At 43.2% G+C, this 27,560-nt stretch overlaps 1 protein-coding gene across 1 annotated transcript in view; it reads right to left on the minus strand.

Annotated features, from left to right (window-relative positions):
- The window catches only part of LOC124788864, a 355,716-nt gene that overhangs the window by 136,086 nt on the left and 192,070 nt on the right, over positions 1–27,560 (minus strand). The window contains exon 2 of the mRNA XM_047256147.1: positions 19,090–19,150. Within this exon, the coding sequence (XP_047112103.1) occupies positions 19,090–19,098 (9 nt within the window). The 5' untranslated portion in view covers positions 19,099–19,150. The remainder of the gene's footprint in view (positions 1–19,089; positions 19,151–27,560) is intronic.

Raw genomic sequence — 27,560 nt, forward strand, 5'->3', positions numbered from 1 at the left:
GCATTTCAACCAATAACCCTTCTCCAGCATATGCGTGGAATAGTGCCTTTCTATCTAATGACGATGGGCTGCCAAAGGTATCCACAGGAGATGAGCTACCAACGCCCCTTCTTCTGCATCAGAGCGGGAATATTAGCCAATGATTATCGCCTACCAATGGTAGCCATATGAATTTTAACCAATAGTATCACTTCTCCAACACGAACGCGTGAGAACTTAACTTTTATAAGCGGACGCGACACTCGTCTCCGACAGTGTTCTAGCAGTATTGGACACCAAAAGATCCTGAGGAAGATCGCAGCAGAGGGGTCGAAACGTCGATCATTTTAGAAGAAACATGACGCGGCCTAATAACCCAGAAGATTTTAACTTCAGTGACAACGGCCACGAAATCCTGCAGACTTACATAAAACGCTTGTATGAGCAAGAGGTTTATACCACCATCGGAAGACTGGAGAACCTTCGGAGAAGAAGAGGTATATTACTAAGCGATATGGCCTTTCTATCCCGGTGCCGTGATAATGATGTTATTCCCAGATTCACCAGAATCAGCCACCATGTGAAGACAGTGAAATCCAGGCGAAGCTACCAAAGGGCCAACGAAGCACTTCTCCGTGAAAGAATCCAGCAAATAAGCAGAGACTTGAATTACATTAGCTCCATTTTAATTGACGTGCATTTTTCACTGGCGACAAATCTCTCACGAAGACAGGGATACAGTGGACAGAACAGCACTGGATCATTCAACAAGGGTTTCGGATTTCAGTGCTATGGAACAAAAAGTTAAGTTCGAGAAGCTAGCGGTTAAAGTTCAGAAGGAATGCGCTACTGTGGATCGGAAGCGAGTAGTGGTGAATCGCTCGTCAGAAGTACTCGATGAAGCAGCTGTTTCAGTTCTGGGCAAAGGTATGAATTTCGCAACTACACCGAAGAGAATACCTGTTGAAGAAATCGTAAGTGCCGTCAAAGTATCCTTCTTACGTCTTCCGAAAAAGTAAGGCAAGATATGTCGAGAGTTCTACGGAAATGGAAACCTCCGAAAAGCAATATATCGGCGCACGAAACGAAATCTCTTATTCAACTCATGAAAAACGAAAGCATCGTTGCAACAAAATTGGATAAGGGGAATGCTACTGTTGTTTTGGACGCTGTGGATTATCATAGGAAGATGGAACAACAACCCGCTGATCCTGTGTATCGCAAGTTAAAAAGCTATCCGACGAACAGAATCGTCCGGAAAGTGAAAAACATGATATCAGACTCCACACTGGACAGCTCTATTACAAAGAATACAACACCTCGAAAACCTGTCTCGCCCAGAATGTACGGAATACCGAAAATACATAAAGAATCGGTTCTGTAACGTCTCCTGGTAAAACACACATTATATGTGGTAAAAAAGGAGTAACGAATAATTGAACTGGATGATTGTAATTGCGTGGACAATGGTTGTGTGAACTTCATGTAACAAAGAGAAACCATTATGTGTCATGTTTTATACTTGTATAGAATTATGTACCGATTTCTTTAAAGATAATAATTGCGTCGGCGAGTACTGAAACCGCCACAGACGATAATTATTAAATATCAAACAAAGATGAGAATATGTCACAACGAGTATAAATAGTAGTGACCCTGTCGTCTTCTTGGAGTTACGTGAGTAGGAAGAGCCTGTGACGTTATATTGTACACTTGTGTAGCATTCTTTTGTCAAGATTGAGGAACGTACGCCATTAGGTACTGATTTGTAAAGGTGTGTAATAATTTAACCTGTTTAAATGTTTTGAATAGAGTTACTTAGTGAAAACTTGCATTATGATTTGTAATAAGCTTGCCCGATATCTTATCCCATCCTTTTAAGACATTTTGCAGGTGGACGTGGGCTGCAAAAAGATAATTTACCTTCATAACATAAAAGAAATCTTGCTGTGCCTAGTTATGGTCTGGCAAACATTATAGTAAAAACATGTTTTTCTCTGATAATAGTCTCATGTTCTCGTGTTAGTCGTGGTACTTATTGGTGTTTTACTGTTAACAAAAATCCAGTGCAAAATTTTGATGTTGAACAAACATTGCGTACTGTAACATCATTATTGATAACGAAATAATTTTCAGTAACCTTTTCAATAACTGGATAGTAAGGAAGATACGTTGAACTTTATGGCGGGTTACAGTAACGAAAAAATGTTCCTTTAATAGAAAGCCAGATCCATAATAATAAGAACATAACATAATTTGTTTTGTTGAAATTTAATGAGCCAAAGAAAGTAACAGCACAGCATCCCTAAAAAGTATTGCAGGGTTCTTTTTGTAGCAACACATATTATCTCATATATTAGTTGTTACGGGAGCAATAATAAAACAATGCAGAGAGCCAGCGAAACTGGTGCCCAGCGTGGGGCAGCATTTGCAGCGACCACGAAAATAACAACTGTTCTATGTGTATTCTTTCGTTGTCGATTGGTATATAACTACATATATGTATTTAGTGATAAATGTTTGTATGTGTCTCATGATTAATGTAATGTATTAATGAATGTACCAAAATTCTTTCATGAAAAAACACACCACTTCATGTGAGTCAGAGGAAAAGATCCGGATGGTACTGAGAAACTGTAACAGCTACATAATCCGGGGGCAGGCGAACCCCGAAATCAGATAAACTAAAGGTAAGACTACAGTGTAGTTGTCTTGTTCGTAGTAGCTTAACTCCAGTGAAGTGATTTCATATCGCTAATGGTGTGCGTAGTTTGGCGTTAGTATTTACGACAGGGCAAAATTGAGCGTAGATAGTAACTTTTAGTGTGCAGTGTATTGTAGATAAATTACCATATTTTGTGTGCATGTGGCAAAACTGTGAGATCCTGTGTTCGAGTGGGTAATTTATGAATATGAATAAATAGCGTAGTCAACGTCCGAGTAATATGGATACTGACGGACAGCTATTAGTCAGTGCAGGAAATGTAGAAACGGGTGCATTAAGCTATACAAGTACTCTCTTTGAGGATATACCACGTGAAAATGTAGGGGCGGTTGCACAGGAAGTGGTGCCACCACCCACCAGTGCTCAAGGAGATGTAGATAAAGAAATTGCACCACCCCCAGAAGAGCAGGAACCAGAGAGTGGTAATCTGCCTGGTGGGTATTCACTTAAGGCAACATTAGAGAGCGTGCTGGATTACCAGTCAAAATTTGCGCAACAACAAGCTGAAAAGGAAGAAAAAATTGAGAGCTTTCTCGCCCAGCAAGCTGAGCGAGATCGCCAACTAGAAGAAAAGTTTCTTGCCCAGCAGGCCGAGTGAGATCGCCAGCAAGCTGAGCGGGATCGCCAGCATCCTGAGCGTGACCAGCAACTTGTGCAATCGTTATAAATTATGAAAAGAGAGATTGCCTGTATGAAACAGAATTATGAGTCGATATCTAAGGCCGTGCAGGAGTTGACTGTACAAGTCAACAACCTGCAAGTAGCAAACACTAACATTGTAGACGAGATGGGTGTCTTGACCAACCGATTAGAAAAGCTAGATATAGATTCCACACAGCTTGTAGAGCAGAAGTGGAACGAACAAGCGACTAAAATTTAAACTGAATTCAACCCATGGTTAGAAGCGAAGGAGAGCGAGATCGACAAAAATATTGATTCTAAGGTACAAGCAGCCATGGTAGATGGAGATTCCGAATCGTTCAGTACTGCACTAAACAGTCAAGTACAGAACGACGTGCAAACCATCAAACAAATACTCAGTGAGGATATTCCGCAGTGGCAAGTGAATATCACCAAACGGATATCCGACTTGGAAAAGGGTTTAGCACAGAGCAGCAAACATCTTGAACATGAAACTATGTCGCCAACAGCGAATGTTTATGGCAACGCACAAACTTATGCGCAACGCAACAATGGTGAATCTTTAGGCGATAATGCGAAGAGCTGTAGCTTCGGTTCAGAGCACAGAGCCTATGTCCCAGTAGCCAACCAGTATAGTCCAAAAATATTGGTTGATGAAAGTTTGATCAAAAATAGGCAGTTTCAAACATTTACTACTGAACGGAAGTCAGTACACCCAGTAGTATTTATAAAAAAGCTTTAAAAATATCTTGCCTAGTGTGTGTAACGAAGCACAGAAAATTCAATACGTAATGTCATACATTCAGGGTGATGGAGCGTTGTGGGCTACGAAAGTAGCAGACAGCTGCATGACGTATGAACAGTTCGAAAGGGTGTTTTTGTCGAAGTACTGGTCGCCTTGTATACAAGAGCGGCTAAGAAAAGAAGTATACAATCCCGAACCGTCCTCAGCCGGCCTTGGGAATCTGAGCGGGTATTTCGAGAAGTGTATAAACAAGACGCGCTACTGGGATGAGCCTATCTCACCAAGAGACATAATAAGACTCCTAAAATCACATTTACCCATTCATATCAAAGAGAAACTAATACACGTACCAGAGAACGACATGGAACATTTCCTGTCGGTTCTAGATTCAATATATGGGAAGACGCAAAAGCAACGTGTGATCCTCACGAAACAATGAATGAGGGTGTAAAAATGACAGGAATAACAGTGCACCGAACCACAACCATGGAAATGGTGGGGGCGGTAACAAATGGCAGGAGCACTCGCAAAATGGTAATAATGGTAGAAGTCAGAACGGATATGGGCAGCCACCCCATAATACAAAGCGTCGATTTGATGACCGGTACGATTCCGGACCGCCCGGGACCAACCGCTGGAAAAATGCGCGAGGTCAGTCGCATAGCAATTACAGCGACAGTAATCGCAATTGGAATCAGAATCAGCGACCAAGCCGAGAACGGCAAGGTAATGACCGGTACGGTTACAACAGAGCACCACTGCATAACGCACCTATTGCGCAGTCGTGGCGGCCTACAAATCAAAACGTACACACAGTAGAGGTCACGGACAATAGCAGTCCACGTACCTCGCAAGCAAGCCATCCAACAGACTAGAATCGGACACCATATGCTCTCCGTCACTGGCCGAGGGGTGGAGTGAGAGCAACACGAATGACAGTAATATGCCTGGAATACATATGCTGCGATACAACGACGGTATCAGTATGGAGCAAGATCTACTGACCGAACCCCATGAATGTAACAAAGATGCAACGAAAATGTGCGAGCCATAATAGAAGCGAAAATCAAAGATGTTGCAGTGAATATAATCATCGACACAGGTGCCTCAGTGAGTGTATGAGTACAGAATTGTTTAAAGCGCTGGGGAAGGGACGTAGCGTACCGACTTTCCCGGTTAATAATTGCAAGGTGTCTGGAGCTATAAGTGCACGGAGCCAATTAGTTAAGCACCAAGTGCAGGTGGAGTTTTGCTAGTAGGGCGAAGCCAGAGTGAGTTGTTAAAGGGTTAAAGGCGGCCTGCATTCTGGGAATAGATTTTCTCCATGAAGGGATGAGAGGGATGCAGTGATCGACCTCTCCATGGGAAAACTAAGCATAGTTAATAAAGGTAGGGGGATTGCATTGACTATGGTGAAATCGAAGGAGGTACTTGTGCCATGTTGCAACCGAATTAATATCAAATGTAGGAACTCCTGGGTACTACACCTAGATGATTATTCACATGTGACACATCTTTATTATCCTAGTATGGCAGATAGAAATTTTGAAACAAATGTTGATGCATTTCAAACCAAAGTACAGGAATCTGAAAGATTAAGCAACATACAAAAGCAACAGTTAACGCAACTGCTGTCGGAATATACCATGGTATTTACGGACCGACCTGGAATAATCAAGGGGTACCACTGTCACATAGAGGTGATGCCCCACAAAACGTACTGTCGCGCATTTTACTCCATCCCTTGGTCGAGGAGGGAGGTAGTGGCTAAAGAGATTCGGAAGATGTTAGAGTTGGATATCATTGAACCCTCTCTCTCCCCAAACAGTAGTCCTCTTGTAGCAGTGGCGAAAGCCAACGGAAAAATCCGGCTACTATTAGATGCACGGGACATCAATGAAATTATTATACCTGTCAGACCTCGTCCAGAAAGTTTAGATGAGCAGGTACAAAAATTCCACGGAGTGCAGTACTTGACCTCGGTCGATCTTAAAAGTTCGTACTGGCAAATCCCACTTACGCCGGAATCAAGGACGTACACAGCCTTCATATTGGGAGGGTGACGTTACCAATTCAAGGTACTTCCCTTCGGGTTGAATGTAAGTGCTGGAGTATTTATTACTGCTCTAGACACGGTACTGGGTCCAGACTTGTTCGAAAAAATCACAGTGTATGTTGATGACCTGGTAATCGCTACTGCTACTTGGGACGAACGTATGTAATTGCTGCATAGAGTATTAGAGAAATTTAAACAGGCAGGCGTGACAGCAAATTTAGAAAAGTCAAAATTCGGACGCAATATAGTTGAATTTCTAGGACACCTTATCACGTCGCTTGGTATCAGCCCAGACAACAACAAACTAGAAGCGATCCGAGAATTTCCGAGCCCCCGAACTAAGAGACAATTAAAAGCGTTCATTGGACTTACGTCTTTTTTCAGGAGGTTTGTACCTAATCAGTTGTTAAATGACGAGTCATTGTTAAATCTACTGCGAAAAAATGTGCAGTGGGTTTGGACTGACAAGTGTCAGCAAGCTTTTGAAGCAATTAAAACCGCCCTGCTGAATGTAAATATTTTGCAGCACCCGGACCTATCAAAAAGTTTTTGTCTTGCGACGGACTCGTGTTCCTATGGCTTGGGAGCGTGCCTGTTCCAGTGGGAGGAAGGCAACGACCCGGCAACAATGAAGATTATCGGCTTTGCCAGCAGGTCTCTAACTAGCTGCGAGAGAGCCTACTCGGCAACCGAACTGGAAGCGCTCGCCGTAGCCTGGGCTGTGAAAAAGTTTAAATACTATTTGTATAGGAAACAGATTGAAGTGTATAGCGACCACCAGGCGTTAAGTTTATTGATGTCATGCAAGCTATTCCATACCCGACTAAGGAAATGGATGCTTTCCTTACAAGAATACCGAATAAAGATTATGTATATGAAAGGCCAAGATAACATAGTAGCGGATGCTTTGTCGCGACTGCCGGTGGGATTACCGGAGTTAGCAGAAATGCTAGAACAATCCGCCGAGTGTAAAGTGCTTTCGGTACGAGACAATAGGTACAGGAAGGATTTTCTATATATGTGTAAAAATATTACTGAACTACAGAGATCAGATCCGATGTGGGCAAAAATCATTAGTAATATTGAAAATGGTGCCAACAATAGAGATGAGCAAGGTTTTAAAATTGTGGACAACCTTTTGTAGCATAAACTTAGAACAAAAGAAGACTGCTGGGCAGTATGCATACATAACCAGTCAGTCAAAGTCGTAATATGGCACACGCACTTGGCATGGGGCCATGCAGGGATTGGGAAGTGCGCAGAACTCATCGCGAGATACTGCTACTTTCCCCGATTGAAACACCAAATTCAAGTAACAGTTAGGACTTGCGCTATATGCCAGAAAGCAAAACACTATAACAGGTCCACAAAATTTGAACTTCATCCCATAGTTCCACTCCGGCCGCTCTAATTAGTATATCTGGACGTAGCAGGACCCTTCCCATGGCCGGGGAAGGTATGAAATACATACTGGCAGCGTACGATATTTTTTCCAAATACTTGACAATTTATTGTATAAAATCAGCTACTTCCAAAAGCATAGTCAGACGGATCAATCAAGAATACTTGCCTCAAGTGGGGAAACCTGAAGCCATAACAACTGACAATGCCACTTATTTCACGGGTCGTACTTGGAAAAATTATCTACAGGAACAAGGTACACAGAATATTCTGGTATCCCGGTTTCATCCAGAAGCAAGTTTAGTCGAAAGAACATTCAGAGAATTGAACAAGTTCCTTAGAATTTACATTGGAAACCGACCCACAAAATGGCCTGAGTTGGTACCTAAATTTGTCGAAATACACAATTTAACACCCCACTCAAGTACAGGATACCCACCGGCAGATATGTTGAAAGGGGTTGGTGAGACACAGAATGAATGGCTCACGCCTCTCCCGAGACTACCAGCCAAGGCAGAAACAAGAGAGGAAAAGGGATAAAAAAGGTATGGGACAACTTAACCAGTTGTACCGCCAAGAGAAAAAAGAAGTACGACCGAGGTGTAATCAACAAACAGAAATACAGTGTAGGGGACATGGCGCTTATTCGTAACCACCCCAAATCCTCAGCCACCCTAAAGCAAAGTAGTAAGTGGCAAATGATATATTCAGGGCCCTTTGAAGTAATAAAAGTGCCACACGGATGTAGCTATTTGTTAGCACACCCCCAGACGGGGAAAATAAAAGGGTTGTATCCACGTAAAGATGTGAAATTATTTATTCAATGACCTATCAGATGTAAATAGTAACAGTAAGAAGATTTCGGTTGTATTTTAGAGTATAAGTATGTTAGCCTTAAGAAAGAATTTGTGTGTATATAAATTTTTTAGAAAGCACGTCATTTCATAGGTAAGCATGGCATGAAAGTAGAATCAATAAACTGAGCAATAGCATGCGAATTGAAGATTTTTTTTACAGACAATTAGTGTCAGTAAAGTACTATATGCTCATCAAGCAATGAACAATCTTTTTGTTGACAAGCTAATGAATAATTTCCTGAATCATTTTTCGTTTGTAATAAGTATGTACAATTAATGATGAGATTTCATATAGCAATGTAACAGGTGTAATTGTGTTAGAATTAAGGAACCCTGAGAGAGTCTCTACCGAAAAAAAAGACTTTGTAGTACAAAATAATTATGTGATGTAATGTTACTGCCAATAGTGATCTGAGAACGACACGGGAGCAGAATTGAATCAAAGACAAACCCGTTCCGTGGAACCTACACTTTGTATGTATCGATGCTTCAATTGAAGCCCGTGTGCTTGGTACACGTCCTTGAATATTAATTACGCGGTGCGCGAATCAAGCCAATCTACGCGGGAAATAAACTGTAGTCCTGTAGCACAGATCATAAAAAAATACTAATACTAAATGAAGTATTTATTGAGCAATATGCCCAAGTGCAGCTGTCATGCACATGGTAAAATCTGTTTGCTAGATGGGTGATAACCTGGCAAGCTACACCGAAAAAGGAAAAGAAAACTATGTACCAAAAATCACACACCTGTAAATAATTACACAAAAAAACCGTTACACCTAGTAACAATACTAAAAGTGTGTAATGACATGGTAAACACAATATAGATGAGAGTGATCATGCAAATAACAGTTGATATGCATTAAAAATAAACTGTGTACTTAAACAATCTAGGAAAGGACGGAATATTGTATGTAGCACGAACAGAAAATGACTGTTGGCTCTGCACCAATATATACGTCGGAATAAGTCAAGTGGTGAGTGACTGTCATAGTGCAGTGTGTATAAAAACGGTAGTTAGTGATCCGTTCGGAGTCGATTCAAACAAACATCGCTCGATGGAAACATTTAGTGTGTGTGATCCGAAACATTTTCACGTGTTGAGAGACGCTCTGGCAGCGTATCGACCGTGAGAACAAATGAATGTGTGTAGTACAATGTGCGTGTGACGAACTCTAAATATCAGTGTCACAGTGCGATTCAGTTGTGAAGCAACAAGAAACTCGTTATCACGCCAAAACATCCTGTGTAGACCAGCGAAACGACGGCTTACCGAATAATAAACGCTTTTAACCAAGTTCATTTTCTTCCACAGCTAATACTCTGTAACCTTAAAGACAGTACAATGTTGTGGAATATTTGTTTCATGCGTTTTGGTGGGGAGAGACGCGGAGAAGCAGAGACGGGGGCCGTGCCGCCCGCCAGCCTGTCGCGGGAAACAACTGCAACACGCCAACATAGGTGAATGGTTCAGCGCAGTTCGCGACTGCGCGGGCGCCACCACAACACGCCGTCGCTGTTACGGCGAGCAGGTCGTCGACCCCAGCGGTCGTTGGCACGCCGCGTTCCAGACGACGCTACGCAAGTGCTTCGCTACGCCAGCTCCGTACGACATTGTCGACGTTCAACCGAACATTACTGACTACGCTGTTAATGTTCTAACATGAAAATGATTTATTGGACACGAAGTTACGTGACAAACATTTTTTCTTTAGTTTACTGTGTATAAACTCAAAATACTATTGTGTTAGATGATATATGTTTTCGTCATATTAGTGAAGCTAACTGACACGAATGCCACACCATGGTAGAACATTTGTAGTGAATAATTGTGGAGACAAGTCATTACACTACTGTGAAACTGTTTAATGATTGACTTTCAGTGTGACACGAAACAGAAACTCAAACATTACCACGGAGGTGAAAGAGTGTAGAAGGTACATTTTCAACAAAGGGACTAAAAGTTTAACATTTTGTCATAAATAACCTTGGTTATCTGTGAACATTTGATAAATGCCAACCTTTCTGATGAACAATCAGTCTGCGTTTTACTACAAACCACGCGAGAAGACCATGGCTCCAGCGCAGTTTTCCCAGGTTTCCTGACCGCACATAGCCCGTATAGGGGAGCCAGAAAACTATAATGACCCTGGGAATAGGTTTACGGTCACCTCGCAAAGTGTGAGAAAACCATAAACAGTTTAAATAAAACTATAGTGAAGAAGGGCAAACAAAGTGAATAGTAAATATCGGAAATAAGGTGAGAAACAATGACGAAACGGACGTTAGTGGCAGCGTATTGCCGAACATTCTTAACGTTGGTCAATTGCTGCCAGGGGTCATTGTAACGTCTCCTGGCAAAACACACATTATATGTGGTAAAAAAGGAGAAAAGAATAATTGAACTGGATGATTGTAAATACGTGGACAATGATTGTATAACTTTATGTAATAAAGAGAAACCATTATGTGTCATGTTTTATACTTGTATAGAATTATGTACCGATTTCTTTAAAGATAATATCTGCGTCGGCGAGTACTGAAACCGCCACAGACGATAATTATCAAATATCAAACAAAGATGAGAATATGTTACAACGAGTATAAATAGTAGTCACCGATGTGGGAACTGGATTCGGCGCTGTCTGTGGCTCATGATACTGCTCCCGGTCATGATCAAATTCGGTACAGCATGCTGCAGCACTTGTTGCTGCCATTCGAGGAAGTTCTCCTGAATTGTTTTAATATGATATGGTTATCCGGCACGTTAGCTGACTCGTGGCGGGAGGCGATTTTGATTCCCCTCCTCAAACCGGGGAAGGACCGAACGCATCCCAGTAATTATCGGAGTATTGCTTTGACGAGCTGTGTCGGGAACACGTTGGAGCGCATGGTCAACCGTCGCCTGGTTTGGCTGCTCGAGACCAGGCAGCTTCTTAGCCACTCTCAGTGTGGCTTTCGGAGATGTCGTTCAACTATAGACTGTTTTCTGTTCTTCCTCCAGTCTCGTCACTGCTAGCCGACAGTTGCAGCTTACGATAAAGCGATTAGAGGAGGCATGGACTGCGAAGACGGGTATTACCTTTTCTGCAGACAAATGTGTGTGTGTTCATTTAAATCGTTCTCGATGTCATGGTTGCCGCACCTTAAGGACCTCAAGGTGCGGGCCCTGAAGGCACTGAATATTTTGAAGCGTCTGAGCCATCGGTCCTGGGGAGCAGATCGGGCGCGTCTGCTGTAGTTTTATAGGGCTTTCGTCTGATCGCGTCTTGACTACGGATGCACCGTGTATGGGTCAGCGAGGCCTTCGTATCTGAAGATTCTTGACGCAGTACACTATGAGGGTATCAGGCTGGCCACTGGTGCCTTCCGTACCAGTCCCATCCCCAGCCTGTGTGCTGAGGCAGGGGAACCGCCGCTCGCCATCCGGCGGAAACTCCTCATGGTGCGACGAGTGTGTCAATTCCTTGCCTGTCCTACCTCCCCTGCGTACCCTACCGTTGCCCGAACGCCTATGGAACGTCTCTTTTCCAGTCGTCCCAGAGCTACGAGACCATTTTGGATTCGTGCCAAGCATTTGCTTGAGTCCCTTGGTGTGGAGTGTGTGGCACCCCAACTCCAGGGTTTTACCCGCCTGCCTCCCTGGTTGCTCCAGAGGCCCAGCGTCCTTTTAGACTGGTCAGAGTACCGGAGGAGCTGCACTCCTGCGTTTGTTTTTATCTCCTTATTTTACGGTATTTTAAACCAGCATCCCGACCATTTACCAGTATTTACGGATGGCTCTAAACAGGGGGACTTTGTTGGTTGTGCTGTTGTTTTCCCTGATCGAGTCGTCAAGTTACGGCTTCCTGCGGCGTTTACCATCTTTGATGCCGAATTGTTTGCGATCTTGCTGAGATGTGTTCCCAGTCGTAAGTTTCTCATCTGTTCTGACTCCCTGAGTGCCCTTCAGACCATGCAACACCTGTACCCAGCGGATACGGTCGTTCAGAACATCCATGATTCCATACTCCACCTGCAACGGGAGGGTAAGGAGGTTTCTTTCTGCTGGGTGCCGGGGCACGTGGGTATTAGGGGAAACAAACTGGCGGCTGTGGCTACCAAAGATGCATGTACCCTCCTTCACGTTGTTGAATGCGCCGTCCCCCTCCATGCTGTTACCTCCATTTTTCGTTTTCGTGTTATGCGTCAATGGGAAGAGGAGTGGCTGGCAGTCGGTGAAAATGAGCTGCGTCTGGTCAAGGCCACCACGCGGCCATGGAGTACGTCCTACCAGTCATGCAGGCGGGATGAGGTTCTCCTCACTCGCCTCCGCATCGGGCACAGTCCATTAACGCATTTTTTTTTTTACTCCAGCGGGAGGACCCCAACCCCCCCCCCCCCCCCACCCCCCCACTCCCACCAAACTGCAGTGCTTGTGGCGTCCAGATTACTGTCCGCCACATTTTACTTGACCGTCTTTTATTCTCTGACCAGAGGGCGGTGGTTTCCTTGCCACCGGATTTGCCCTCTATTTTGCAAGACGACGCAACGACTGTGGTTAAGGTCTTACGGTTTTGTGTCCTGTCCAATTTGTTGCCTCGGATTTTAGGGAGAGGATTTTAATGTGTTGCTGGGTGACTGGCTCACCCAGGCTTTAGGTAAGAGGTCCGCCAGTCACGATTACCTACTTGTTTCACTTCGATTTCTGTTCTCTTTTCCTTGTGTTTCCTTTCCTTTTTTAGTGCGTTTCTTTTCCTCTTGTTTTGCCTCTGTATGTGAGGATCTAGAACTGCGTCAGGCCTGTGTCTTTTAGCCGTTCTCCTTGTTCGCTGTTCGTCTTAGTCCCTTCACCGCATGTGTTCCTGTTTCTATGCGTTTGGGCGCTGATGACCACGCTGTTTAGCGCCCGAAAACCTCAAACCACACACACACAACATTAATTTCTCTGTCGTCTTCTTGGAGTTACGTGAGTAGGAAGAACCTGTGACGTTGTATTGCACGCTTCTGAAGCATTATTTTGTCAAGATTGAGGGACGCACGCCATTAGGTACTGATTTGTAAAGGTGTGTAATAATTTAATCTGTTTAAATGTTTTGAATAGTTACTTAGTGAAAACTTGCATTATGATTTGTAATAAGCTTGCCAGGTATTTTATCCCATACTTTTAAGACATTTTCAGCTATTTAAATATTATTCGTGGTGCAGAGCTGCGCTACGAACGAACGAGCCGCTGCCGCGGCGCATTCAAACTTCATTAAATGAAACCAATCATACCGCAAAGAAGCGGACAGGTAATAGTGAACTAAAATTATTTCTTTCAGCTTCGGAATTGCAGGGCAGAGCAGCAGATTTTATGATGTGTTTTGCAGGTGGACGTGGGCTGCAGATTATAGATTATTAACAGTGCAAAAAGATAATTTACCTTCATAACACAAAAGAAATCTTGCTGTGCGTAGTTCCGGTGTGGCAAACATTATGGTAAAAACATCTTTTTCTCATGTTTTCGTGTTAGTCGTGGTACATATTGGTGTTTTACTGTTAACAAAAATCCACTGCAAAATATTGATGTTGAACAAACATTGCGTACTGTAACATCAGTATCAATAACGAAAATATTTTCAGTAACCTTTTCAATAACTGTAAAGTAAGGAAGATATGTTGAACTTTATGGCGAGTTACAGTACCGAAAAAATGTTCCTTTAATATAAAGCCAGATCCAGAATAATAAGAACATAACATATTTCGTTTTTTTGAAATTTAATGATCCAAAGAAAGACACAGCACAGCATCCCTAAAAAGTATTTCAGGGCTCTTTTCATAGCAACATCTTTTATCTAATATATTAGTTGTTACGCGAGCAATAATAAAACAAAGCAGAGAGCCAGCGAAAGTACCTTTGTGGCCTATGGTCAGTGGGATTAACTCACTGACTTATTTTTTAGCAGGTCATTTACCTGGCAAACTGAGACATCTAGTTGGTAAAACAAATAGTTTTATAAAAGATTTGAAACATTTTTTAGAAATTATACGCAAACGAGGACATCCGTAGGTGACATTCTTGTTAGCTTCGGTAAGACATCGTTATTTACTAAGGTCCCAGTATCAGATACAATGGAGCTCATAAGAGAGAATGTGGCTCCAGATGTTTGTGACTTAACTGAACTTTGTCTTCGTTCGAGCTATTTTAACTACAATGGTGAATTCTATGAACAGGCTGACGGCCTTGCTATGGGATCACCCATTTCGCCAGTTGCAGCTGACGTGTTTATGGAACATTTTGAGCAACAAGCGTTAAGTAGTGCTCCTTTGAAGCCTTCTTGTTGGCTCCGCTATGTGGACGATACATTTGTTATTGGCCACACGTCGAAGAAGAACTTCACGCGTTCCACAATTTCTTAAATGGAATTCGACCCAAAATCAAATTCACCTTGGAGGTTGAGAGTGAGGTCGGTCTCCTGTTACTAGATATGTTGGTATACAGAAGATCTGATAACACTCTAGGCCACGGAGCGTACAGAAAGCCGACTAACACAAACAGGTATTTAGATGCCACTTCGCACCACCACCCAGCCCAGAAGCAAGCAGTACTCAACACTCTGTCTTCATGTGCATTCCGTATCAGTGATGACGAAAACTTGGAATCGGAGTTGAATTTTTTAAAGAGGACATTGAAGGCAAATGGGAATGATAGTTATTCAATCGACAGAGCTTTTAGGCGGAAAATTTATACCGCTAATAAGAATGACGAGGAACCGCCTTCTCACTCCGCCAGGTTACCGTTCGTTTTGGGGTCACTGACCGCATCAGCAGAATTTTAAAGAAAAATGGCATTTAGACATCTTTCTTTAGTAAATGCATCTAATTTCAACAGAGAGGACGGCTATAGGCTTCCGGCATCGTCGCTCCCTGCCATCAAGGACGTAAATACGCGCCCGCGATGTGTGTGCGGCATAAACAACTCGCTGGGAGTAACATCGGTGGACAATAATATTTTGCCCGAATGAGATTTTCACTCTGCAGCGGAGTGTGCGCTGATATGGAACTTCTTGGCAGATTAAAACTGTGTGTTCGACCGAAACACGAACTCGGGACCGGGCAAGTGCTCTACCAGCTCAGCTACCGAAGCACGACTAACGCCCGGTCCTCACACTTTAAGTATGCCAGTATCTCGTCTCCTACCTTCCAAACTTTACAGAAGCTCTCCTGCGAACCTTGCAGAACTAGCACTCCTGAAAGAAAGGATACTGCGGAGACATGGCTTAGCCACAGCCTGGGGAATGTTTCCAGAATGAGATTTTCACTCTGCAGCGGGGTGTGCGCTGATATGAAACTTCCTGGCAGATGAAAACTGTGTGCCCGACCGAGACTCGAACTGGGGACCTTTGCCTTTCGCGGGCAAGTGCTCTACCATCTGCGCTACCGAAGCACGACTCACGACCGGTCCTCACAGCTTTACTTCTGCCAGTATCTCGTCTCCTAGTACACTGGTAGAGCACTTGCCCGCGAAAGGCAAAGGTCGCGAGTTCGAGTCTTGATCGGGCACACAGTTTTAATCTGCCAGGAAGTTTCAATAATATTTTGGGTAAACATTCCCCCTCTCTAGATCTGTCCGTGTCGAATCTAGCCACTGATGACGACCAACCAATAGCGGTTGCAGGCATTTCAACCAATAACCCTTCTTCAGCATACGCGTGTGGAATAGTGCCTTTCTATCCAATGATGATGGGCCGGCAATGGTATCCACAGTGGATGAGCTACCAACGCCCCTTCTGCTGCATCAGTGCGAGAATATTAGCCCATGACTTTGGCCCACCAATGGCAGCCATATGAATTTTAACCAATAGTATCACTTCTCCAACACGAACGGGTGAAAACCCCCTCTTTATAAGAGGACGCGACACTCGTCTCTGACAGTGTTCTAGCAGTATTGGACACCAGAAGATCCTGAGGAAGATCCCTGCAGAAGGGTCGAAACGTCAATCATTTTAGAAGGAACATGACGCGACCTAATAACCGAGAAGATTTTAACTTCAGTGACAACGGCCACGAAAGCCTGCAGACTTACATAGACACTAACTGCCCCACAAATGCGGACGAGAGTCCAATGAGCAAGCTGAGGGCTAGAGACTGACCAAGAAAACAAGTATAATTTAATAAGTAACTGAAACAACATATCACAAATCACGTCTGGCGAAGACCTGTCGCAGCACCCCCAAAACGCTCTTCCGAACCGTCCACTGCCAGCCGCTTCAACGGACGCAGGAAGGCGCGCCGATCTTCCGTCTCACGGCGTCGCAGTTCGCTCCGGCCAGACCGATGTAGTGGATTGGCCCCTGTTGCTCTCGTGTCGACCGCGAAGCCACTACCCAATGCTATATGGCGCGGCCACTGGACTCCCGTGGCCACCGCACATACGCCGACGCTCCAGGCGGACAAGCCATCTGGTGTCTTAGTACGCGACCGACCAACCGATCGATCCAACCGCCAAGGCCCATTGCCTGAGCAAACTCGAGCAGACTGGCGGCCAAACACATGCTAGCACTCCGGATGACAGACAGACACTCACTGCCACACAAATGCAAACGAGAGCCAGACCAGCAACTGGTGACGCGAGACTGACCTAGCCACATTCCGACTGACCGATCTACTAGACTCGCCGAGACTGACAGACTCAAGACTCCCCGTAATGTACGGCAGACCGACAGACAGGGAGACGCTGACTGCCCGACACTGAGAGCTCTGACCAACTGACTAGACTCAGACTGACAGACTACCCTGCGGAGCTCATAGTGTCCCAAAATTTATTGAATTAGGAGCAAATATACAACTGAACTAAGAAAAATACAAGCAAATATAATTCTAACTGTAAGGAATATTTTGACAGGAGGGAAGGCTACGCAAATCAAGAAGCTTCATTCTTTATTCAGTATTCATCTGTTTAAAACGTCGCAGCAGTCTCCCCATTCTCATATGTTTGAATTTTGAAATATTGCCACTGTACAGATCTATCTTCCAGAGAGTAGTTTGCGAACCAATCTCTTTTTAATGCGGCCTGCTTTGCATAATTACTGGTGTTAAATAATTATTAATGTTAATAATTATTGGTATTAATGAAAAAGCGTCATCACCAACCAAAACCGCATCTTATAGCATGCCGAGTGTTCTCGATTGTAATGCATGCAATGTAATATGTAATTTCAGTTCTGGCGACATTTCTTCATGCATTACAATATCTTTATTACTTATCGCATAATTAACTCTATTTAGAAGAAAAATGTTGACAGTATTGGTGACACGAAACGATAAAACTGAAGTATATACTGGTTTCGCCGTGTATATTGTCAAATATGTTACCATTTGCGTGCAACTCATCCACGCAACGAGTGGCGCAACCCAATATCGTCGCGTAGACTAGGCTTAAGATTCAAAGTTAAACATTGACCCTTACATTTTTAGCCTGCCTCTCGTTTGTTGTAAACTATTTCGAGCACCACTGAAAGCCACGTCAAATGTTCCTCGGCCGATTTTATTTCTTACTTTTAGATCAAACATTTAACGAAACATTAATGCCACTTTTTTTACTGACTGTTAAATGTTACATTAACGTAGCATTCTATTTGCAAAACAGTGAGTCGTTGAACAGATGACGTTTCTGACACGTCATTTACACAGCTATCAGCAGCTGTTTGTGAAATATTTCAATGTTTTGGACATAAAGGTAGATCAGTATTTCAAATTCTAAAATCTAAAACGCTAAAGCACAAAGTTTGCGTTGATTAGTCTCATTGCTTTGAACACACGAAATATTTTAAGCCATATTCGTCCATTTCACAATTTCTTTTTGGCTATGAAAATTCGGACGAAATCCATTGCGTAATGTTCCCTCATATCACTAATTAAACTTCTCTTCATTACTCTGATTACTTTTTGAAGCAATTAAATCTGTTTTCTGCAAAACTAGATCTCTCGCTGGTACGTTTTATACCCCTCTTGTCCATTTCACACTCTTCGTTTGGCTAAGAAAATTTGTCCAAACATCCAGTTTGAAATTTGTGGTTATATTGGTTTCAGACCCCTCTAATATTTGACCACAATATGTATTTTGGTAGTAAGCAGTAATTGGATAATTAAAGCAGTTTACTCATAGTAGATCGTCGTTTCGACCATAATTTTTTCACTAGAAAGGAATAAATGTTTCGCTAACGATCAACTACATTGATGCAATGTAATAAGTAATTTCAGTTCTGGCGACAGTTCTTCATGCGGAATGCTAATGTAAAACTGTAGATGAGAGTACTAAGTGCTACAAATATATGGGTACAATTTTTTATTTCACGGTTACTGTATAACGTCACGGAACTATGTACCCCTTGTCCAATATATTCGCAAAAGTTGGCTGTCGCTTCCATTCAATATACAAATATTGTACTTGACGACGTTATGCAGATTTAAAGCACATTGGTCGACGTGTATTAGTGGGTCGCTTAACAGGACTTGTTTAATACATGTGAAACAAAGAAGGAGTGTTACAGATTAAGCGATTAAGAATGCGTCCAATGACAACTGCGCAGTTAATTCCATTTGTTAACTAAGTTTCAGAGAAGAAAGAGATGGCGGTATAGGTTAAACTGTTTTTCCGTTAGAAAAAAAATTTATCTATTATGGAGATAATGTAGGCCAATATTCTGTATTTGCTTACCTTATCCATTATCCTCTCACGTGAAATCGTGCACGGAAGAACTGCTGAGATGCAGTAACACCTGCACAAATAACAGAAAAGTATGTTGATTAGAACAGAAACAAAACAATAGCTGGAGACTACGTCATTAACAAAGAAAAGATGCTTAGAATTTACAATTTGATGTCGACAGCCAGAAACTGTAATGTGACACCTTCAATAGGTGTTTATAATTATTATCGAGAAACGAACGTGAGAAGTGGGTTTAGCGGAAAATTAATGTTAGTTGTTAGTCATTACGAATTTAAATTTGACTATTACACTAATGGCCAGTAAAATTGCTAAACCACGAAGAAATGCGGATGATAAACGGGTATTCATTGGACAAATATATTATACTAGAACTGACATGCGTTTACATTTTCACACAATTTGGTTGCATAGATCCTGGGAAATCAGTACCCAGAATAACCACCTCTCGCCGTAATAACGGCCTTGATACTCCTGGGTATTGAATCAAACACAGCTTGGACGGCGTGTACAGGTACAGCTGAACATGCAGCTTCAATACGGTACCACAGTTGATCAAGAGTAGTGACTGGCGTATTGTGACGAGCCAGTTGCTCGGCCACCATTGACCAGACGTTTTCAATTGGTGAGAGATCTGGAGAATGTGCTAGTCAGGACAGTAGTCCAGCATTTTCTGTATCCAGAAAGGCCGGTACGGGACCTGCAACATGCGGTCGTGCATTATCCTGCTGAAATGTATGGTTTCGCGGGGATCGAATGAAGGGTAGAGCCACGAGTCGAAACACATCTGGAATGTAATGTCCACTGTTCAGAGTGTCGTCAATGCGAACAAGAGGTGACCGAGACGTGTAACCAATGGCACCCTATACCATCACGCCGGGTGATACGCCAGAATGGCGATGACGAATACACGCTTCCAATGTGCGTTCACCGCGATGTCGCCAAACACTGATGCGACCATCACGATGCTGTAAAGAGAACCTCGATTCATCCGAAAAAATGACGTTTTGCCATTCGTGTACCTAGGTTCGTCGTTGAGTACACCATCGCACGCACTCCTGTCTGTGATGCAGCGTCAATGGTAACCGCAGCCATGTTCTCCGAGCCGATAGTCCATGCTGCTGCAAACGTCGTCGAACTGTTCATGCAGATGGTTGTTGTCTTGCAAACGTAACCATCTGTTGACTCAGGGATCGAGACGAGGCTGCACGATCCGTGACAGCCATGCGGATAAAATACCTGTCATCTCAACTGCTAGTGATACGAGGCCGTTGGGATCCAGCACGGCGTTCCGTATTGCCCTTCTGAACCGACTGATTCCATATTCTGCTAACAGTCATTGGATCTTGACGAACGCGAGCAGCAATGTCGCGATACGATAAACCGCAGTCGCGATAGGCTACAATCCGACCTTTATCACAGTCGGAAACGTAATGGTACGCATTTCTCCTCCTTACGCGAGTCATCACAACAACGTTTCACCCGACAACGCTGGTCAACTGCTGTTTGTGTATGAGAAATCGGTTGGAAACTTTCCTCATGTCAACATGTTGTAGGTGTCGCCAACCTTGTGTGAAAGCTCTGAAAAGCTAATCATTTGCATATCACAGCAACGCCCTCCTATCGGTCAAATTTCGCGTCTGTAGCACGTCATTTTCGTGGTGAAACAATTTTAATGGCCAGTAGTGTAATTTTATGTGTGTTCTTGACTGAACGAGAGATGACAATAACGTATTGATTTTCCTTTTCAGTTCATTTACTACTGAGATTAGTAAGTTATCAACTAACGGCCAGAGGGCTGTTTCAGTTATGGCAAAGCGCAGTGTCCCGCGGAGAGTCATTTCCGAGGTTAAGGTTACCAAGGCTTAACAACAGCATGATTAGCAGAAAAGTTTAAGAGAAAGGCACATTTTAGTGTGTCGCAGAAAATGGTTCAACAGTCATCAATAAGCTGTTTCTCCTTGGCTACGAATACTTGGACTTGGCCTAGAGAATTCAGGCAACCTGACTTTTCAGCTTAATTTCGAATGGACTACACTCGCTTCGGTGACCGGTGTGGAACGTAGGGAGACCAAAAGGGTCTTCGGCTAAGGTGCAAACTTGATAGAATCGTAAGAAGTTCAAGAAAAGTCATTTCTCCTGATAGTGACACGGAAATTTGACACTGAAATTTGACGCATTTTAGACTGGCCTCAGCTAATCAGGGTGGATCAACGGGACTGCTGTTACATTTTTCGAAAATCGTAGCGTTCTTACTGTGACTGGAATAAATTTGTGTAGTGTTTCATTTATGAGACCTGTTTATCTTTCTTAAAAATCTAATATTAACACAAACCTTGTTACTGAATCATGTTTTTATTCTGGAAGAAAAAACATTGTAACTTGCCTCGGTGTGGTATATTTTGAAATGTTCAGGCATACAAAGAGCTATTTTGCAATTCGGACATCACCAGGGCGTTCATTTAGGGCAAGTTTTTCCCTTCCGGCTCTTACTGTGATAGCAACACACTTTCCAGACATGCGTCGGAAGCGATTTTGTGTGAGAATAACTGACGCTGTCCGAGCCCTACTCGGGTTCCTTCCACAATGTGTTAAATTAAATGCACTGGTACGCAGGGTTTAAAATTACTACAAATAATGTGAATGCTTTGCTTCTCCGTGTAAGTTATTCGAATTTCAACAGTTTTCCTTCAGGAAGAGCTGACTCGTGCACTTTCCGGTGTGTCACGTTACGTTGACACGGATGGAGGGACGGCCGTTCCTTTCCAATAGATTACGCCCCCAACACTACGTTTCGTTCGAACAGAAGGATCGAATTTCTGCCAAAAATTTACGCACTTGTTGGCTCAATATCAAAAGCAAGCAGACGAGAATGTCGCAGCGTGGGGATATCTTTCTTATTAACAAGCAATACTAAACCACTTCATGGTGTATTTCATTAAGGTTCAACCAGTGTCAAAATGCCGAATATTTTACACTACTAAAGAGAGAAAAATTTTGGGTTACGTATCGGGACTAAACGCTGACTTTAGCACTAGTTCTACGCTTAGGATGTGTTAGCTCTGCTGCAGCTGGGCAGCTCGCTCGCTCGTTCACGAGTTGAAATCGCGATAACGCAGTTACGGAATGCATTTTGCATTCACGCTTTGTACAGGTACAATTCAGTTGCAGTTGTAATACACGCCAGACGGACTCATAAGGAAAACTAACACTCAGCCGGCTCTAAGCTTAGGCTTCTGTGGACTATGTTCAAAACTATTCTGAACTGGCTCTGCTCTTGAACGAATACACAGGGGTGACCTGTAGATTTCCCCTAGTACATAAAAGCTGTGTTGTACGTGGCTGATTATTCCGACAGTGGTGAAGTATTTCCTGAGCCAACTCGTGACCTACTCGTTGTCTGATAAAGAGACAGTGGTGGAGAATCTACGTTTAATCGTGTGAATAACGTCTTGAGAAAGAACGATATGCATTCCTGGGCAGTGCGGTCAGTCTTGTAACCGGCAACTGAACACCAACAGCGGATAGCAGTCTACCGGGCGATAATACGGCAGTTGTCAAAGATACCGCGTTGAGGCAGGCTGCTAGTTTAAAAATAAATAAATTATATTGTTAGTGCCTGTTTTGTTTGGTATTATCTGCTCTACAGCAAACTACTCGGCGAAAAGCCAGATTTATTTATTATTGGCTCTCACCGATTTACGTGACTATATGATAGTCAGTGGCACAATGAGCGCTATATATTTACGGGTTTGAAGAATATATATCGTTGTGTTGCAGTTATAAATTGTGAATTGTGATTAGTAGTTTGAATTTATGAGTGACTTTATTATGACGTAAACTTCGTGAGCAGTTCTGGCTTATTTACGATGAAAGGTCACTACGAGGAATAACTGTGTATTTGCTCAGTGCCGGTGAGATTACCCTTTGACTTCAGTTAATTTCGAATTTTTCCCCTCGAATTCTTGACTAGTTAGATTGCTGTGAGATACGTCAGGGCTAACCGACGACTATTAGAATGGGCATAATTACTGGGATATCTGTTATAGTTCGGTTTTTGTGTGGTTTTATCCCTCTGTCGCTGACTGCCTGCTGTTCTTGGATATTTTTGTGAAGAGGAACCCAAATGGCCCGTCGAGGCATTCAGGCACTCAGTATGCATGAAGAAAGTACGTGAAGAACAGCACCTAAGTACTAAGAGAGCTGCTGCCAAGTGCAATGCAGTACTCTGTTCACCATATGGGTGGAGAGCTTGAGCAACATGCATGGTTCAGAGTTATGGCATGTGTATGCGAGAAATTTTAGACAAGTGCATCTTCTCTGAGATGCGAAACAAACATTATCTCCAGATGAAGAAGAAGAACCTGAAAGAAGAAATCACGTATCAGGAATTCAAAGTGTGTGCGGAGTTGTCCGTTGCCAAGCTAGCCAGAATATTGGGAAAAGCAGATAAAAACTATATTTCACCCAATGTGCAAGGCCAAGGATACACTGAGCTCCAACATAGGTCAAGTGGAACTATGGACGCATAATGTTTACAGACGTGCGGGTGATTGGTCGCCAGTACATTGACCACATTGGAAATTTATGGTAAGGACCAAACTGCTGATGTCATCTGTCCCTAGGCTTACACACGGCTCAATCTAACCTAAACTAACACACTATGGGCAATACACACCCCCACACCCGATGGAGGACTCGAACCTCCAACGGGGGCAGCCACGCGAAACGTGACAAGGCTCCCTTAACCGCGCGGCTATCCCGCGCGGCTACGTTGACCATATGCAGTATGGAGCACGTAAGTGGTAGTCCAGAAAGGCAGCTCTGCAGTTGCAGAACACAGTATCAACAAAGTGCAAAGGTAACCGAACAATTACTATGATTCTGAAATGATGAGGACAACACAAACATCCAGTCCGCAGGCAGAGAAAATTTCCAACTTGGCCGCGAATCGAACCCGGGACCGCGTGATCCAGAGGGAGCAACGCTATCCACTAGACCACGAGCTGCGGACGATAATGGTTACAACGTTGTCCGCAGACAGATAGCGTAGTGACATGTCTGCAACAGTGCCATCTGTATCTGCCATGTGCTAGGGAATGCTCACAGCCAGAAGGCTCAGTATGGTGAAAGCGTGTGAAGCAGGTAGGCAACCACGCCACAAAGACACACTCGTGCTTGTTACAGCCAAAATAGCGAGTTTGAATGGGGTCAAATTGCGGCCTTCCGAGTGGCGGGACAGTCCTTTCGAACAATTGCTAAAAAAAAAGGTTGGACAGTTGACGAACAATGCTTTATCAGTGGTCACGTGAACATTCTCACACCCGTGAACGAGTTTCTGGGCGTCCACGCAGCACAGACGCCCGCCATGATCGCTTGGTTCAAAACGCAGCAGTGACACAGCGTACAGCTACCACAGCACAGGCAAAAGGGCTTGTGAACCCAGACGTGTCAACACAAACTATTGCGTGCAGGTAATTAGCAATGGAGCGACGGATACGCATACATCCAGCCCGTCTTCCGTTCATGCCACAGGATGCACTGCTCAACTGGTGCCGTCACAAGAGCATTTGAAAAATGGAATGGCGCGCCGTGGCCTTTAACAATGAAATCAGATTCTCCCTGCACCCAAGTGATGGTCGTTCGCGCTTACAACGTACACGCGGTTAGTGTATCCGTCCAAGACGTACTGGCCCCACCCCTGTCCTTATGATCTCAGATATGATGAATTACAACTGTCGCTCACCCTTGATGTTTCTACAGGGGAGGCTAACTACCTGTGGTACGCGCAGTATGCTTTTAGACCCATACGTTTCCTGTTCTTGCAACAGGGTGGTGATGTGTTACTACAACAGGGTAATGATCCCACACACACTGGCCGTGAAACTGAACTAATCATGTTCCCTGGCCAACATGATCTCCGAAATTGTCTCCAATCGAGCATGTGTGAGATATGATGGGACGAGAAGTGACTCCGTGACTCGTTAATTAACAACTCTTACAAAACTAAATGAAAATGTCGAGCAGGAGTGGCATAACGTACTTCAGCGCGGAATTCGGCATCTGTAGGATGGACCGGATGTCAGAGCCTGCGGCACCACGTACTGATACGCGAGCTTCACCATGGATGGATACCTGGTACCTAAGAGTCGCTTGTGCTATTGATTGTAAATGTAATCATTTCATGTGTTCCATATGCACTGTTGCAACAGAAAATCTTGAGTGAATTTATTGGAAACCTCTAACAGCCTGTACAAATTTTTCTCTTTTTCCTGCAGCGTATGATGCGTCCGAACAACCTAGAAGGTTTCATCTCTATCTAAATAATACTTTTGGGAACGCTTCACAAAGAATGCCTTGAAATAAGTCAACAAAGAGTCGGTCAACGAATGCATTGCACTGGAAGGTTACAGATTTTTTTTCTAATTGTTTGGTAAAAACTGTTACTTGTGGAAATTAATTGTGAACGTACGTAATGAAAATTCACAAATGAAAAATTATGCCAGCCGGTGTAGCCGAACGGTTCTAGGCGCTACAGTCTGGAACCATGCGACCGCCACGGTTGCTGGTTCGAATCCTGCCTCGGGCATGAGTGTGTGTCATGTCCTTAGGTTAGTTAGGATTAAGTAGTTCTAAGTCTGGGGCACTGCTGACTACAGATGTTAAGTCCCATAGCGCTTAGAGACATTTGAACCATTTGACCATAGGACGTTGCAATACATCCACCAAAGGATGCAGATTGCAGTTGCTACGCGGAAATGGAAAGTTTGCACAGAAGAGAAATTCGTGGCTCATACCAATCTGAAGGCTGATGTCGCAAACAAAGCAAAAATATTTGTTGATAATATATCTTTCGCTGCTGCCAAGCACGACTTTCTTTTACTCATTTCTTGCACTACGCCTTTCGGAAAATGATTGTCATCTCCAAATGGTTCTTTCGTGTATTATTGAATTATTGAATTCTCCACCAAATCCACGAGGAAAGGAATGTACAGAAAACACTGTCGAGAAGACGGGGAAGGACGGAAGGACAGCCGGCCGCTGTGGCCGACCGGTACTAGGCGCTTCAATCCGGAACCTGCTGCTACTGCTACGATCGGCATGGATGTGTGTGATGTCCTCGGGCATGGATGTGTGTGATGTACTTAGGTTAGTTAGGTTTGAGTGGTTCTAAGTTCTAGGGAACTGATGGCCTCAGAAGTTAAGTCCGATAGTGCTCAGAGCCTTTTGAACTGATGACCTCAGATGTTAAGTCTCATAGTGCTCAGAGCGATTTCAACCATTTTTTGAAAACTTATGGGGGAAGCCGAACGAATTCGTTTAAAATACGAAGAATGTTACGCTCGAGAAAAGAAATAAATTAAATTTTCGTTGTTGGTATCCAAATTCGGCCCCAGGATCTGCTTAAATATCCTTCGAATCGACTGCTGCGCAATATTTGTACATTGAAAACGAGGTAGAGGTTCTATAAAAATAATTATAGAAAGTGAGTAGATGTGAGTTTACAAGCCAAAATATCCTAGGTTCAAACCCCCGTCGACTTTAGTTTTCTCTCTAATCGTCTTTGTCATCTTTGTCAAGTCTATGGAAGGAGAGTGTGCTACTTTACACCCTTCACAAAGAGAATTTAAAAAAGTGACGGACTTCGTTGGTTGCTTCTTATGTTTATTAACAGCATACCTGCTAAAGACTTAGTGTTGTGCATCTAGAGTGCCCTGTCTAAACATAGATATTAGTACTGCCCTAATGACACTAAGGCATTTGCAATGACCTGTACTACCAACGACGTGTTACCTTATGATCACCACTAGAAAAAACAAAAATGCCGATTTCGTTAATTGTCACTGACCTTCATTAAACACCCATTTTTTTAAAAATATATGCTATCTCTAACTAGAGTGCAGAAACTGAAAACAATGAACATGATATTCTTTGTGGAAAGTTGTACCCTTCGCATTACAATTCAATTTTTGGATTAACTGTAACTGAAAAAATTAAAGAGACTGCTATAAGAGTTCACTGAAAACAATGAATATTCTCTTCAAAATTTTGTAAGTCAAGTAGCTAACTAGATTACAATAGTTACAAAAGATGAACATGAAGCACCCATTCCCCCTTAGGTATGGCTAGGGTTGAACAGCTGTTTTTTAGACAAATACCAAGGTAAGTGCACTCAAAGTTTGATGGGAGGCAATTATATATCACCTAGGCGATAATGTCTAGTATCTAAATTCAGTGTTTAAGAAAACCTTCCTGTTGTAAACATCTTTCTTTATTTAAGAAGATAGGAACGGCATCTATAGCTAAGACATATAAAGCGCTTCTACATGCCACATATAAAAGAAAAAGCTAGTTCTATACCAGTGTGAAACATGTTAGTTTATAAGAAGTTATCTATGTGACCGAGAGATGTAAACGAATGAAGAAAATAGTGAAACGAAGGTAAAAAATGGTTCAAATGG

This window comes from Schistocerca piceifrons, chromosome 3 (assembly GCF_021461385.2).
Source record: "Schistocerca piceifrons isolate TAMUIC-IGC-003096 chromosome 3, iqSchPice1.1, whole genome shotgun sequence".
Taxonomy (NCBI): domain Eukaryota; kingdom Metazoa; phylum Arthropoda; class Insecta; order Orthoptera; family Acrididae; genus Schistocerca; species Schistocerca piceifrons.